Source organism: Odontesthes bonariensis, chromosome 9 (assembly GCF_027942865.1).
Source record: "Odontesthes bonariensis isolate fOdoBon6 chromosome 9, fOdoBon6.hap1, whole genome shotgun sequence".
Taxonomy (NCBI): Eukaryota; Metazoa; Chordata; class Actinopteri; order Atheriniformes; family Atherinopsidae; genus Odontesthes; species Odontesthes bonariensis.
In genome coordinates this window covers 17,381,197-17,395,304 of record NC_134514.1, presented here as the reverse complement: position 1 = coordinate 17,395,304, position 14,108 = coordinate 17,381,197, and the positions used below count along the sequence as shown (strand labels likewise).

General features: G+C 38.2%; 1 protein-coding gene across 1 annotated transcript; it reads left to right on the top strand.

The window, feature by feature from the left end:
- Nucleotides 1-2,636: 2,636 nt before the first annotated feature.
- On the top strand, nucleotides 2,637-14,094 carry tmprss13a (transmembrane serine protease 13a). The gene is made up of 13 exons (XM_075473434.1): nucleotides 2,637-2,897; nucleotides 5,040-5,214; nucleotides 5,318-5,425; nucleotides 6,096-6,260; nucleotides 7,877-8,003; nucleotides 8,456-8,551; nucleotides 8,647-8,690; nucleotides 9,394-9,556; nucleotides 9,859-10,031; nucleotides 11,760-11,858; nucleotides 12,807-12,949; nucleotides 13,065-13,217; nucleotides 13,317-14,094. Exons 1-13 carry the CDS (start codon nucleotides 2,880-2,882, stop codon nucleotides 13,329-13,331), a joined length of 1,479 nt encoding a protein of 492 aa, XP_075329549.1. The 5' UTR covers nucleotides 2,637-2,879; the 3' UTR covers nucleotides 13,332-14,094.
- Nucleotides 14,095-14,108: the final 14 nt, after the last annotated feature.

Below are 14,108 nucleotides of genomic sequence, written 5' to 3'. Positions count from 1 at the left end.
GTGAAACTGTATCAATACAATAGCAGCCTACATGTAAAACAGTAGATAATATATTTACCATAATACTGAAGAGAAGTTATTTGAGTAGTTGAAATATTTATGAGATAACCTTATGTCTTTAGTTTTTCACAGAACTTCTGCAGATTTAAATTTCCTTGAATTAAACATTTTTACTCAATTCTGAGAAACTGCTTTTCTCTTAATTGAGGCTTGTTATAACCCTTGAGTTTCTCACCTCCTCTTCACATGTGACTTGTTTTTTTTTTCATTTAGTTTTAGTTCCTGGTAAAAGGAAACAGTCCCTCTGTGAAACAAACCACTTCACTGTTTGTTAGTTTCACCTCTTGGTTTCTGTCTTGCATTTGGTCCGAGAGCTGCTGAGTAAATTCGAGCTTTGGAACATCCATTTGAAATGTCAGAGATCATCTGATGGTTGTTCAGAGAAGGGACTTTCACAAGTCATCTGGTAGGTGAGGAGAGCCCTGCAAAAAGAAAGATAATGCATAAAATGTCCCCCTCTAGTGGTGTTTCGAGATGCATCACAGTGATTGTGTCGTAATGCACCTCTAAAGCGCAACATCCAGGCTCAAATCTAGAATCATCGTGGTTACAGTTTGTGGTTTGTGTCTTGGACCACAAGCTGTCACATTGCTCCACATTCATGGCTATATATAAGCTCAAACAACAAGTGAAAAAGTCAAAGGCACAGAACAGCAGAGGTAAACTGAAAAGAATGAAAATTGGGGGATTTCCAGACTAAAAGTGATGAGTGTAAAACGTGACAGATGTAATAAAAACATTTTTTGACAATAGAATGAAAACACAACTAAAAAAAAGTGAACGCAAAAGCAAACCCAAATGTTACGGGGAAGGTAGATCCAAGGTTTCTGTGGGAAAACTATGTGGTGCATAACTAAGACAAAATGAATTCTAGGAATTTTCACAAACACAAGTTAATCTTTTATTTCTATGAGTTTGGTCATCATCTTTTCCCCATTCATTATCTCAAGTCACTGTGAAATTAAATGAATGCATTTTTATTTGTTTTTGTGTTACATTGCTATGTATCTAGTTATCTAGTCTTAGTTAACTGGATGCATCTGGCCAAACAATAATAGAAAAAGCTGTTTTATGATTAATGTTTTTAAGCACTCCTCAACATGTGAAGTTGTGAAATTAGGCATCAAATAGATACACCAAACCATTAGCACCCTACCCTAGAACTGTGGAATCCAGCTATTGTTGAACAACTGTTTATATCTTCAACTTCCAGTATTTCTCAAAGTGAGGCATTTTGATTCCAGACTCAGCAGATCCATTTTATTAGAAGCCCATAGTTTGCTTCCTTCCATTCCATAAGAATCTGACTCTGCAACTAACCCTCTGAAAGATGATAGGTGGTTTTGTACTTCATAGTATTGTTACTGTATAATGAATCATTTTCACATTAACTTTTTCTACAGAGTACGTTTAACCTTTGACCATATTTCTAAACTGTTATAGGTTTTAGTAACACTTAGTTAAAGCGCAGTGATTTTATTAATACTTTATCAAGATGTGGGAGAGCTCCATCTGCAAAAATCTCCCAGTAAAGCCTTTACAAAACGCACAGTGGTGTGCATCTCTCAGCATGTAGAGCAAGGAAGAGAGAGAAAGAGAAAGGCTTTTTATCACGCTTTATGGTTGACTTTAAGCATGATCAATGATACAAAGAAATTCATGATTAAAATAACTTAATTGTTTGTATTTTACAGACCCTGCGTTGAATTCACAAAATACATATTGAGGGCAGCTTGTATCTTTCTAAGGGGAACCTTTTTTTTGTCACTCTTCATTTCTTTGTTCCTTTTAGGTCTTTTTAAGCAACATAAGTTATTTCCTCTGTAGAAACTTTAGCTCCAGTCGCCTGAGATGGTGGTGCTCACCATTCAGCTTCAGCTCTGCCTGAAAATAAATCAAATTCATTCAAATTCATTCAAAGAAAAATTCATCTTAGTGTTTTTACGTACTGCCAAATTAGTATACACCCTCCAGTGCAGAAGGATTCATCGATAATCTTAAATTGTCTTTCCAGGAGATGGCAAAGTCTAAACTATGATTGGGAATACAAAATGGAAATCAAAGCATGCTGAGAGTGTGGTCAGCCAAACATACTGGGTTTTTCGATGGTTTGGAAGGCTTAGATCAAACACACACATTTGCATTTGCAAATAGCTAGCCATTTCATGTAAACTATAAACTGCCTTTGAACATATTGTTTTATATTATACAAATACTTCATTAAACTGATGGAGGTACGGTACCCCGCCTCTGGCCCGATGGTCGCTGGGATAGGCTCCAGGCCCCCCGTGACCCGACAGTTGGATTAAGCGCGTATAGAAAATGGATGGATAAATGGGGGATTTCAAAACTACAGAGTCTAGTTGTATCCTGCCACTCTCTGTGCAGAAGGAGCCATAGGCCATTGATTCAGGGCCCTGACAGATCGACTGGTGTCATTTGAACAATAATGGAGCTTCACACTGCCTTTGATAGCTCTCGATTGCCGCAAAACCAGTCTGACAGGTGGGAAACTGAGCGCACCCGTCCATGTGGAAAGAGCGATTGCTGGAACTGTGGAGGCTTGAGGTGGGAGGTCTTAAGCAGGGAGGGGAAAGGTAGACCTTCCAGTTATTGTTTGGTGTAAGGTTGCTGACAAACACACGGCCGAGAAGAAATAGAGAGGAAAAGAAAAGATAACGAGAGGACAGAGGAGGAGAGGTGTTTGCGCCACAATGTTCTGACAACTCCTATGTTACTGAGTAGGTGAACCTGGATGAAAAAAGGCTCCACCCACCTGCTCTCACCTCCACTCTTCACTTGCTGCTGTCCTGATTCAAATGGCAGAGCGTGAACCGGTAGGCTCTTACTTTTCCTTTTCTTTCTTAAAACTACTTTCTACACTTTGCTTTTTGGTCTTTGGACTTTGACATTACTTCGATTGATCGTTGTCAGTGTTTGTTTTATTTGGTTCAATTTACCTGTTAAGCAGCAGACATCAGGAACTGTTTCTGTCTTAGTTTCGGTGGAGCATTACTTTGACACTTTGCTTCAGGTATTCTCATTCCACATTTTACAACTCAAGTATACGTTAGTAGGTCAGCTCAATAAATATGAACTTTTAATGACCCTTGATAAAAATTTAATTGGATCTCACAGATAATCCAGTTGGTGTCTAAATGATTTATTCATAACTTTCTAAACCTCATAGAGACACTTAATTATTCAGTTAACCTGAAAATGTGTTGAACATCAACTGTAGCATCTATTTAAATATGCACTCAACAAGCAATGACAGAAAAAATAGTCATTTGTGGGACTAATCTTTCAGAGATTGTCTGATTAGAGTCGAGCCTCGATCACATCTCATACTTTGTAACTTCATATTACCTGGTCATTGTTTGAGTGCAAAAGTGTTTCTGTTCCTGGTCTTTTCATTTTTCCATGATAATGGCCAATAGGTATACTTTGCAACATGATCATGTATGGGCTGCTGCGAAATATGATAAAGCTATTCCCCCACCCTCTTTTTCTTCAGCCATCTCCCTTCAATGGAGTGGGGTGTTTGCTACCTATGTGCGTATTTTGAAACTTGGCCATCATGCAATAAAAACTGTCCCTGAAACAACTTTGAGAGATCTCCTCTCTTACAGTTTACTTAGTGCCGCTCAGTTTACACCCTCCCTCCCTCAGCTATGAGAGAAAGATTTAGATTATTCTAAAGACACTGGGTAAACACTGGGACAGAACATTTCCCTTGAACATAAGAGAAGTGCAAAGCCTCAGCTAAATTTCAAAATGTTTACTTTTACACATTACAGCCTCTGATTGTATTAACTTACTCTCTTCCTCCAAAAGTACCATTACCAAATCCAGTGTATAGGTAGCGTTGTTTCAGAGGAGAATTATGACTTGCTCCAAGTTTGTTTTGTCCTATTGAAGCACTTCTACAAACTCTAAGGTGACGTTGCAAACAGGTCCTCAGGCCACATGACTCAAACAAGTTTAGTCACATAACGTACTGCATTCACAAGTTTTCCATTCTCAAGTTGCACTCCACATTCCACAAAAGAGAAAACAAGAAATATTGCAAGTGATACAGAAACCTAAAAACCTTGCTACCAAGCCTGAAAAAAGGTCTATTAAAAGATAAATCTAACCCAATATGTGTATCACGACCTATAAAAATCACCAACTTACAGGTTAGAATAAGTCACTTAACATAGCTCACAATAGATAAACTTCAACCATATTCAGTGAAGCAGGAAGTAAAGACTGTGCAAACAATGACGTGTCGAATGAGCCTTCAAAATGTTGCAGAGCAGCAAAAACATACTACTCACAGAATAAGAAACTTTTGTTTTATTAAGGAGAATTTGACAATCTGAGTAACCCATTGTGTGTTTATCACCAACCATTCCCAACAAGGTCATGGTAGAGCTATTGCCAAGTGGGTACAAGCATCTGCATCACTCTATTATAAAAACTTCAGTATTAGTTTACTTAATTCTCCTTATCAGTTGTCATTTGTGAGGCAGGTGTTGACCCGCTTTACCAAAAAGTCCAAAGTATTGAGTAAGTTATTTGTCTAAAATACCAGATAAAGCTACTGTAAACTTTGAGTAAAAAAGAACTGAGAGATATAGGGCTAAAAAAGAGAAGGAAGTGAATTCATTCACCTGATCTTTAAGATACTGTTGCCAGGATACACCGTTTGTGTTTTTGTGCACCAAGCTTGTTCCTCTAGTTTTTTACTTTAACGTGGACTTGATGGTTACTTCAGTCTTGGCAGCTGCGCACATGCAAGTGATTTGCCTCTCTATTTTTGGTCTATCTAATGATATTATCATACCTGTTATATAATGCAAGACATTATATTTCCAAGGATAAATGACACATTAACGATAAAGACCTCTTATCACATTTTGAGAGATCATTATGATGGATCTCATCTTGATAAAACTTATCAAAAAGAATTTACTTTCTCCTTTCTATTTCAGGACTCCCCTCCTCCACCTTACTACTCTGTTGCTGTGCACGCTCAACCCCCCCTCAAGTCTTATGAAGAGGTAGTGTATGGACAAGGTCCTGGCCTGGCTGTCCCAACCCAACTGCATTACATCCCCCAGTATCCACCTGCTGGGGCTGGTCCTCAAGTCACACAGAACATCCCACGTAAGTGATACCAGCACGTCCCATGGTTTGAGAATACGATGAACATAGGTGTGCAAAGCCTGAAGATCATTGCTGTGTATGTTTCCACACTGTCTCTGTCCAGCCCCCAGAAAGAAAAAGAATTGCTGTGAGAGTAATGCGCAGGGTTACAAGGGGTCAGGGGCAGCTGTGCTGGTGCTTGCTCTCCTGGGAGTCGCCATCTGGCTAGGAGGTATAGTTTGTTTATTCATACAGATCACTGGACATTGTCATTGACATAATTCATTTTACAATCTAATTTATTCTTTAGTCTGTTGCAATAAAATGAAAATAATATGTCTGTAAAAGTTTTTTCATTGATTTTACAATCAGTAGATTTGTCAATATTTATCTTTATTTGTTTTTTTTCTCATAATTAAAGCAATTGTGACTTAATACAATGTCATGTAAACTGTAATTTTATTTCTGGTACATAAAGCTTTATACACCAGTCATAAGTCAACGAGAGCAACGGCTCGGTTGCCAAGCTCTAGAAATAGTTTGTATTATAGGATTATTAGATGGTAGATGTTTATTTCTGTTTTGATTGAAGTGTGCTAACATTTACAAAATGTTTTTAGTTTCATATAATTTTACGGGAAGATTTAGTTTCAGCTTTTTTCAGCTTGCACTGTGCTACAAGTTTGCCGGTTTAATTGTTTACGGAAAGGTGTACAAGTTGAATGAGCAGAGGACAGTTATAAACAAACAAAAAACAGGATGTTTTTCAGAGATTTTTTTTTTTTTTTTTTATGAAATCTACATTTTGCTGCTCTAATTTGTCCAATAGAGTTTGTTTTGGTTAACCATAACGATAAGGGTACCCTGTATGTCTTCTTACCTCTACTCTACCACATCCACAGTTCATTATGGCACCAGGACAGCAGCAACATCAATCCTCTATGATGATGACAAAGATGGAAGTAGTGAAGATGCTGCTTTGCCAGAGTATGACACCTGTTCCAACAACACCGTCCAATGTGACGCCATACGAGACTGCCAACTGGGCACTGATGAAATAAACTGTGGTGAGTGAGCGCATGCAAACACATTGACTTTATAAGAATCACGTTAATGCGAGGCAAGATCACTAAGAAGGTTTGACAATACACTGAACAGCCATATGGATAAAAGCTGATGTTGGATGTTGGGTTTTCATGGCTATGTAGGTTTGTTATTGAGATGGGAATAACAATATTTTGAAGGCACATGTATTCTGGAATAGTATTAGCAATGAATTACCTTCCAAGGGGTTCTTCTTTTCTATTATGAATCATGTTGCATGCCAGGTGTTTATACAATGAATTAAATCCGTATAGAAGTAATCCATTAATTGTTTTCATTTTTGTAACATGCTCACTATAAAATTTAAAAAATCTTTCGGGCACTGCAATCAGTTTCACAATGCTACTCAATAGTTCTGGCTTGAGTTTATCACCAATGAAAATAACTGCCAAATATTCATGGAAATATTAACCAAAACATAAACCTTAAATGACGAACAGGAAATGTAGATGTATGTTATGAGAACCTAATTTCATATGAAATATGTATCGGGAGGTAGGAAAATAAATTATGCCAAATATGTGTGGCGAGGTGGGGTGGGTTAAGATATTTTCACAGAATCCGTTGCCTGGGTCCTTGGGTCGGCTGTGGTTAGTCTGTCAGCTCTCTGCGGACGTCTACAAGGTATCCTTTGGGTAGAATTTTCCTTTCTCTCTGGCTCTCTCTCCCGTACCAAGGTGAGGAACTTGGCTGGTGTTTGCACGACAGTGCGTCAAAATAAAAGTCAAAGTCAGCTTTATTCAATTCTGCAATACATACGCAGACATATTCGGAATTGAAATTTCATTGACTTTGACTCTCGGTCTCCCTAACAACACAGTAAAAGTGAAACAGTAAACACTGAATAAAATTTGTCAGGTGATATGTTGGCTCAACGCCCTTGTGCTGCATGTACATAGAGCACTATCGCATTCTGCTTTGCTGTTCACATATTTTTCTCCTAATCCCTGTGCTCAAATTTACAGGGTACTATTACAGTCAAATTTCCCATAAAGCTGCTCTCATTCACATACTTTTTTTTTCTTATTTTACATTGTAAAACAGGTCACAATTTACTCCTGAAAAGTTTCCCATTAAGATTACGTATTAACTACCGAGAACATTTTTAAACTGATAACCCACAGCGTCATCTGAAAAACATGCCAAATTGGCAAGATTGGTCTGCTTTGCTCTGCACCGTGTTTTGAATTTGTTTTTCACCATTTGAGAAAAAGAAACCTGTGACATGACAGTGTGAAAAGCGTGATTTGTGATTCTCACATTCAATGCTGATTTGAGAGGCCCGCGTGAATGATGTTACTGATTCTGTGTCTATTTGCCAGCAATCACCAGCGTCGTTAGAAGACTTGATAAGCTTTTTTGGTTCTCAATTCCCATCCTTACCTGGTGCAGGAAGGGAAGGGATGGGATGACATTGATGTAGTTTTTGATAAATAATTGGATAGAAACCTTTGTGCTCTTAGCATGTTTTTTATTGTGAAATATGTGCATGCATACAATGTGCAACAGCATACTGGACTGCAGCAGCACACGAGTTAAAGACTCCATATTCCTCCTGTCTCTCTCCATGTCTTCCCAGTGAGGTTTGGTGAGGACAGCAGTCTGCAGGTCAGGACATCTCAAGATGGCCGTTTCCTACCAGTATGTTACAAAGACTGGGATAAGAACTATGCCGACCAAATCTGTGCTCAGCTTGGATTCAGACAGTAAAGACTCACCACTTTAACTCACATAATTTTGTCACATATATCTATGCTGAACGGCAAAAGTGTTAACTGCTGATAATCATTTTGTGTCAGTATCACACCATCATTGATATTTATTGCCTTTTCCCAATTTTATTCAGACATAAGGCAGGCTTCTTGAAAGAGTTTTTTTTCCAGTTATTTTCCTAGACCCAATTTCAATTGCAGCCAGTGAGCATGATGAACTCTATTTCCAACTTGTAATATACTCACAAAGTTCCATCTAATTTCTTCCCACCTGCTGCTGTGCAATTGGGCTTGATTTGATTCTCCACAGGTATCACTGGGGTGTCTTAGTCTGACAGAATCAGAATGAGTATCCAGACCCAATCAGGCATTGATTTGACAAAATGGTCTCTGTGTGTGCTAGTTTATCCCTTCACTTTCTGAATGACCTTTCTCTCTGTCTCCAGGTCTTATACTAGCAAAGCAATTCAGTCCCAGCAGTCCGTTGGTTTAATACTGACCAGCAGATCATCTTCTCCTATCCAAGGTCTGGTAAATGTCAGGTACAGAGCCTCGTCATCTCGTCATACAAAATCTGCTGGTTAGCTGCGTGCACTTATGCTAACTGGCATGTTTTTCTCATTGCGGCATCACGCAGTTCTTCCTGTCCAAACCAGAAGACTGTCTCCCTGCAGTGTGTGGGTAAGGAGCCTCCATCTGTTCTCACAGTCATGTGTCACACACACGCTTGCATTTTCTTTCTCTCACTGTGCCTCTCTCTCATGCACATGGTGCCAACAAGTTCACACCATCTATCTGTCACCATAAAAACAAAACACAAATCTGATTTTATTCAGAGAAACCCCTGTGGAAATCATTGTGGGCTGACAGTGCAATATTGTATGTAGCGCAACTTGTACATCTGTGAAGGAACAATTGAAGCTGATCTTTTTCTCACTATGCCATGTGTTATACTACTTAGCTTAAACGCTATTCTGACGCCAAATACTACTGCTGTTGTTGTTTGTACAAACGGTCGATTTTCATTATCCTTTCATCCACCTGTTGGCTCTGAGTTCAGGGAAAGCCAAAAGCATCTCGCCCAACTGTGTTTCAGGGCTTAGGAGGCAAACATCAAAACTCTACATATTTTAGGTCTATTCATTGCATTTGGGAACTAAAACATACTGAATTATGTATATGCATTAAATACATTGCCTGGCAGTTAACTCAGGTTAAGCTCTTCTTATATGTAAAAAGACAAAATGATTAACTTGGTTTGTTACTTTAAAATTCCAAATAGATTACAGTCCCTGATTATAGGATTTTCTTAAGAAAAAACTAATTTTGATCATTCTATTACAGCCGGTTTCATGGAAATTATGAATGTTTTTCTTCCTCCCAGACTGTGGTAAGCAGCAGTCTTCATCCAGGATCATTGGGGGCAGCATAGCTAAGGCAGGACAGTGGCCGTGGCAACTATCGCTTCACTACAGAGGATCCCATGTCTGCGGAGGAGTCCTGATCTCTCCTGATTTTGCCCTCACTGCTGCCCACTGTTTTCCAAGGTGACTGTCACAGAAAGTGCCCCAGTAACATTTCGACACTGGAGGTTTTTACTTTTCTCTACCCCTGTAAACTTGATATAGAATAATCAAGTTTATTCGGAAGTATGAACTGAAATGTTAATTTTCTACATTTTATAATTGAGAATTTACAATGAATTTACTACAATGATTTACTACAATGAATGAGTGATAAACCTTAGAAGTTGAAATGCAGTGTGCTTTGTGCTGTAAAAAAAAAAGACTAAATCAGTACCAGTCCATTCCTTTCCACCAAACTGTCTCTTTCTCTTCCACCGTAACAGCTCAATGGCTTCCTCACCAGAGGACTGGAAAGTGTATGGTGGAATTGTGTCTTTAAATGGAATACCTAAGCCCTACCTGGTTAAGAAGATCCTTCTCAATGAGAACTACAACAGCACGACAAATGACCAAGACATTGCTCTACTCAAACTTAGATCTCCTGTTACTTTCACTGGTCAGTCAAATCTTCACTACAAAGTTTATTTCACCCAACTTTCAATCCTACAGCCACAGTTCCCTTATATTACCACCATAACACCTCTGATCCATGAAGATAGAAATTTTAGATGGTAGTTTTGGGCACCAACACCTTGGATCAGTTTGAGATTATCCTACATCCATGTTCATCACACCATTCCTGAACAGTTTTTGCATTGTGAGAGGGCACCATATCCCACTAAAAAAGGCCTCTGCCATTAGGGGATGGAGTTACCAGTAAGAGGCGTAAGTGATCTGCAACAAAGTTTATTAAGGAGGTAGGTGTCAAAAATGCATCAACTTGAATGGCCCAGAGGCCTTGAGTTTTTTTTCAGAAGTAGCAGTGTAGTAGCAGTTTCTGCTACAGTGGGTCTTCTATAGTTCACAAACTGTACATAGCTCACTGTTCATACTTTAAATTCTGTTTATACTGTTAATCTGTTTATACTGCCATATATATATATATATATATATATACATACAGATTTGCCACGGCTGTTTTTGTATATCTTTTAGCTTGTATATATATTTTTTAATATTTTTCTTTATATATATATTATATTTTACTTCATGTTTATTGCTGTTTTGCATCAGGGATAAGAGGGAAACACTATTTCAATTCTGTGTATGTCCTGCACATATGGCAGCATTGACAATAAAGTTGACTTGACTTGACTTCTGTTTGGATCAAACAAGCAAGTCTTTGCTTCCTATGTGCATAAGTGAGCCTTAGGTGCCCTTGAAACATACCACCTGTTTTTTCTTGGATCAGTCTTGGTTGATATTATCTCTTAAACACCCAAATGACTGGCCATCTTTAAAATGCTCAGATAGTCATCTTGCCATCATAGATTGATCCTCGTCAGAGTTGCTGTCATCTTTAGACTTGCCCATAATTCTGCCCCACACACATTCATATAGAGACCTAACTCTGCAGCCTACAATGTTACATTTCCTAACAGGTTCCAGTGTCACGAGATAATCACTCATTTGTCTGTGTTTTTAGTGTCCTGGGCACGTGTTAGATGGAGAGAAGGAAGAGTCAGGAAAGAATTTTAACTTGATTGCATCAACTTTATGAATAGTGACAACTGTTGCATTTTGTAGCAAAAACTCTTCCTGCTTAAACGGAGTCTGTGTAGTGAGGCAATGAGGTAAATTCCTTAAAGGCGGTTCTTCAGGTGGTTGACACAGGCCAAAAAGCCTTTGTCATTAAATGTTCACTCTACAGTTGAAACACCATTGAACAAATAAACAAATATCTAAAATCTCTGAAAAATAATCTTAGCTGAAGCTGGAGAAAGTGAACGGTCTGTTCCAACTTACATAGCAATATTATCATGATCTCAACCTACAGTTTTATTCACACTGTGTAATTTTTACATGAAAAATGTTTTTTTTTTATCTGGAAATTAGAACAGGATAGGGTCATTGTGAAATGTTGAAATGTTTACATACTGTCTAAGGAACGCAAAGAAAAAAAATCCAAATTGTGTAACAGAGTAAAAAAACTAAATCTGCAGGACAGTGATTGCAGAGGTCCTCTTCCTGTTGAGTCAAAGCTTTTAAACTGAGTTCACACTCACACTGGATATATGATAAGCTCTGCCCAGTTTGTTTGGGCATATTTGCATCTTAATCTTTTGGAGCCCCAAGGCCACCAATTAGTTTGGAGAAGTTAAAGGCATTTTTTTGTGTTTTTCAGATAAAGTGCAGCCAGCTTGCCTGCCAGCTTTTGACCAGCAGTTTCTCCAGGGAACCCAGTGCTGGACCTCAGGCTTCGGCACTACTGAAGCAGGCTCAGGTAGACCAGAATAAGGAGCCAGTCAGACATTAGAAACTTAATCAACGATACACAGTGATTCTTTATCACACTCATTCTTTATCCTGTGCAACTTACACAGATATATTCCTTACTTAATGTAAAGCTGCATATGTGTCTTAAAAGTGAAAGTTCATGTGGTTTTTGATTATTTGATCCTACATAAGGATTAAAACGGATGGTTTTGATGATGTGAAAAATAGTCTTTTAGTCTTTTAACCAGAGTTCTCCACAATAATCATAAGAGAATAATACAGTTATTTTAAAGAAACTATCAAAATATTGATATGAATACACATAGAGTACGAACAAGTAAACTGAGACCAGATGAGAGCACAAATGCGAATACTGTTATTCCATTCATTCAGGATACTGGGCCTTTCTGAATGGATTTCGGCATTACATTTCAAGCATCCCTAAGACACTCTGCAAAACTATTACCAATAAACTATAATGAGTCAAAATGAAGGATTGACATTTGCAAGAATTCAATAAGACCAGACGAGCAAATTTGTTAAAGTAATAGCAGGTACATTATCATCAGAGGGGAAACAGGCAGGCAGAAGACAAGAATAAAGTTCAGACCCTTTAAATGAAGATGGATAAGCAATCAGGGAGTAACCTGTCTGTTCTATACATACAGTAAGTGACATTGATTGAGACACGTTTATGGAAAGCTCAGTGGTAATCACTGATGGGCAAGGACAGAAAACCATCGAACAATCTACAGGTAATGTAAGAATGCAACATGTTTCATTAAAAAAAAACTGGAGACAAAAAAGAATAAAGAAGAATTGGGACCACCGTCTACTGATTGCGACACTGCAATTTAATGTTAAGCTAATTATATGCTTAGGCACTGTTTGAATATTCAAATAACCCAAAGAGATGTGATCAGAGATTGTTTTTCTCTCGTAAAAAAAAAAATAGGGACTGTTTCCAGAGATTTAATGGAAGTGACTGTGGACATCATTGACACACGAGAGTGTAACAGCCGCAAAGTGTATGGAAGCGCGGTGACAAAGAACATGATCTGCGCTGGGAACCTGGAGGGAGGCAAAGACTCCTGTCAGGTGAGCAGTCAATGTCTCATGACAGTTGTACAGTAATGAATTCACTGTATTTTGAACATCTGACCGATTAAAAAGTAACATGTTTGCTCTCTGACCATGATCTATATTTTCTCAGGGTGACAGTGGCGGACCTCTGGTGTGTAAGGGAGAGAGCCGCTGGTATGTGGTGGGGATCACAAGCTGGGGAGTTGGCTGTGGAAATAAAAACAAGCCTGGAGTTTACGCCAAAGTCAGAAGTCTTCTGCCTTGGATCCATAGCAGCATGCAGGTGAGAATGGATAAGTTATAACAAAATTGATAAAGTTGTATAAGAACATGTTTGATGTCCATTTTCCGCCTTATAAAACCCTTCTTGTGCCTCCTGCAGCAAGAACAACCATAATATCCTCTCGTCTCCTGCTGGTGTTTTGCTTCACATCTTCCCCAATGAAGTCAGCACTGTGAAGTCTTCTTTGATAGATGAACAGTTTTACACACGGAAGAATGAATCTACGAAGAGATATTGCTGATGGAAAAACACACGCTGGAACTGGAGTATGAAAGAAATGCACAGGATGCACAAGCTGAGCACAAAAGATCATTTGTTTTAGACACAACATATAACCCTGATTATTTTAAAAGCTCATCAATGCACTGATCTCAGTCTTGCATTTATGATTTTATTCCTTTGTGTCTTGGTTTCTTACTCATACTAAGGTTTACCTTTTCATTAACTGAACTTTTAAAGTAGCTGACCCTTCTCTTACTTTATCCAATCTGTGCCAATGACACACAGTCACCTAAACTGTGATCTTTAAAAAAAAAAAATTTTTCTTTGAAATTATGAATGATAATATGGTGTGTATTTTTCTCATGGTCACATCTTGATAATGTTGACTACTGTTTGCCATACAAGAAAAAAAGAAGACACTTTATATCCACTTTATGAAGGAATCAGCTACAGTTGACACCTGAACTGAGCTGGAACTCTCTGCACCTAAACATTCCCCTATACTTACACTGTGATTATTTTTTGTTGTATTTTATTCAGAAATTGTTCCTCCAACATTATAAGCCATATGTGTGGTTGTGTGTGTTGTCATGTGTATGTGCTTTAAAAAATCAGTTGTGTATGTGATCTGTCACGTAAAAATCATGAAAATCTGTGTTGGATTTGATT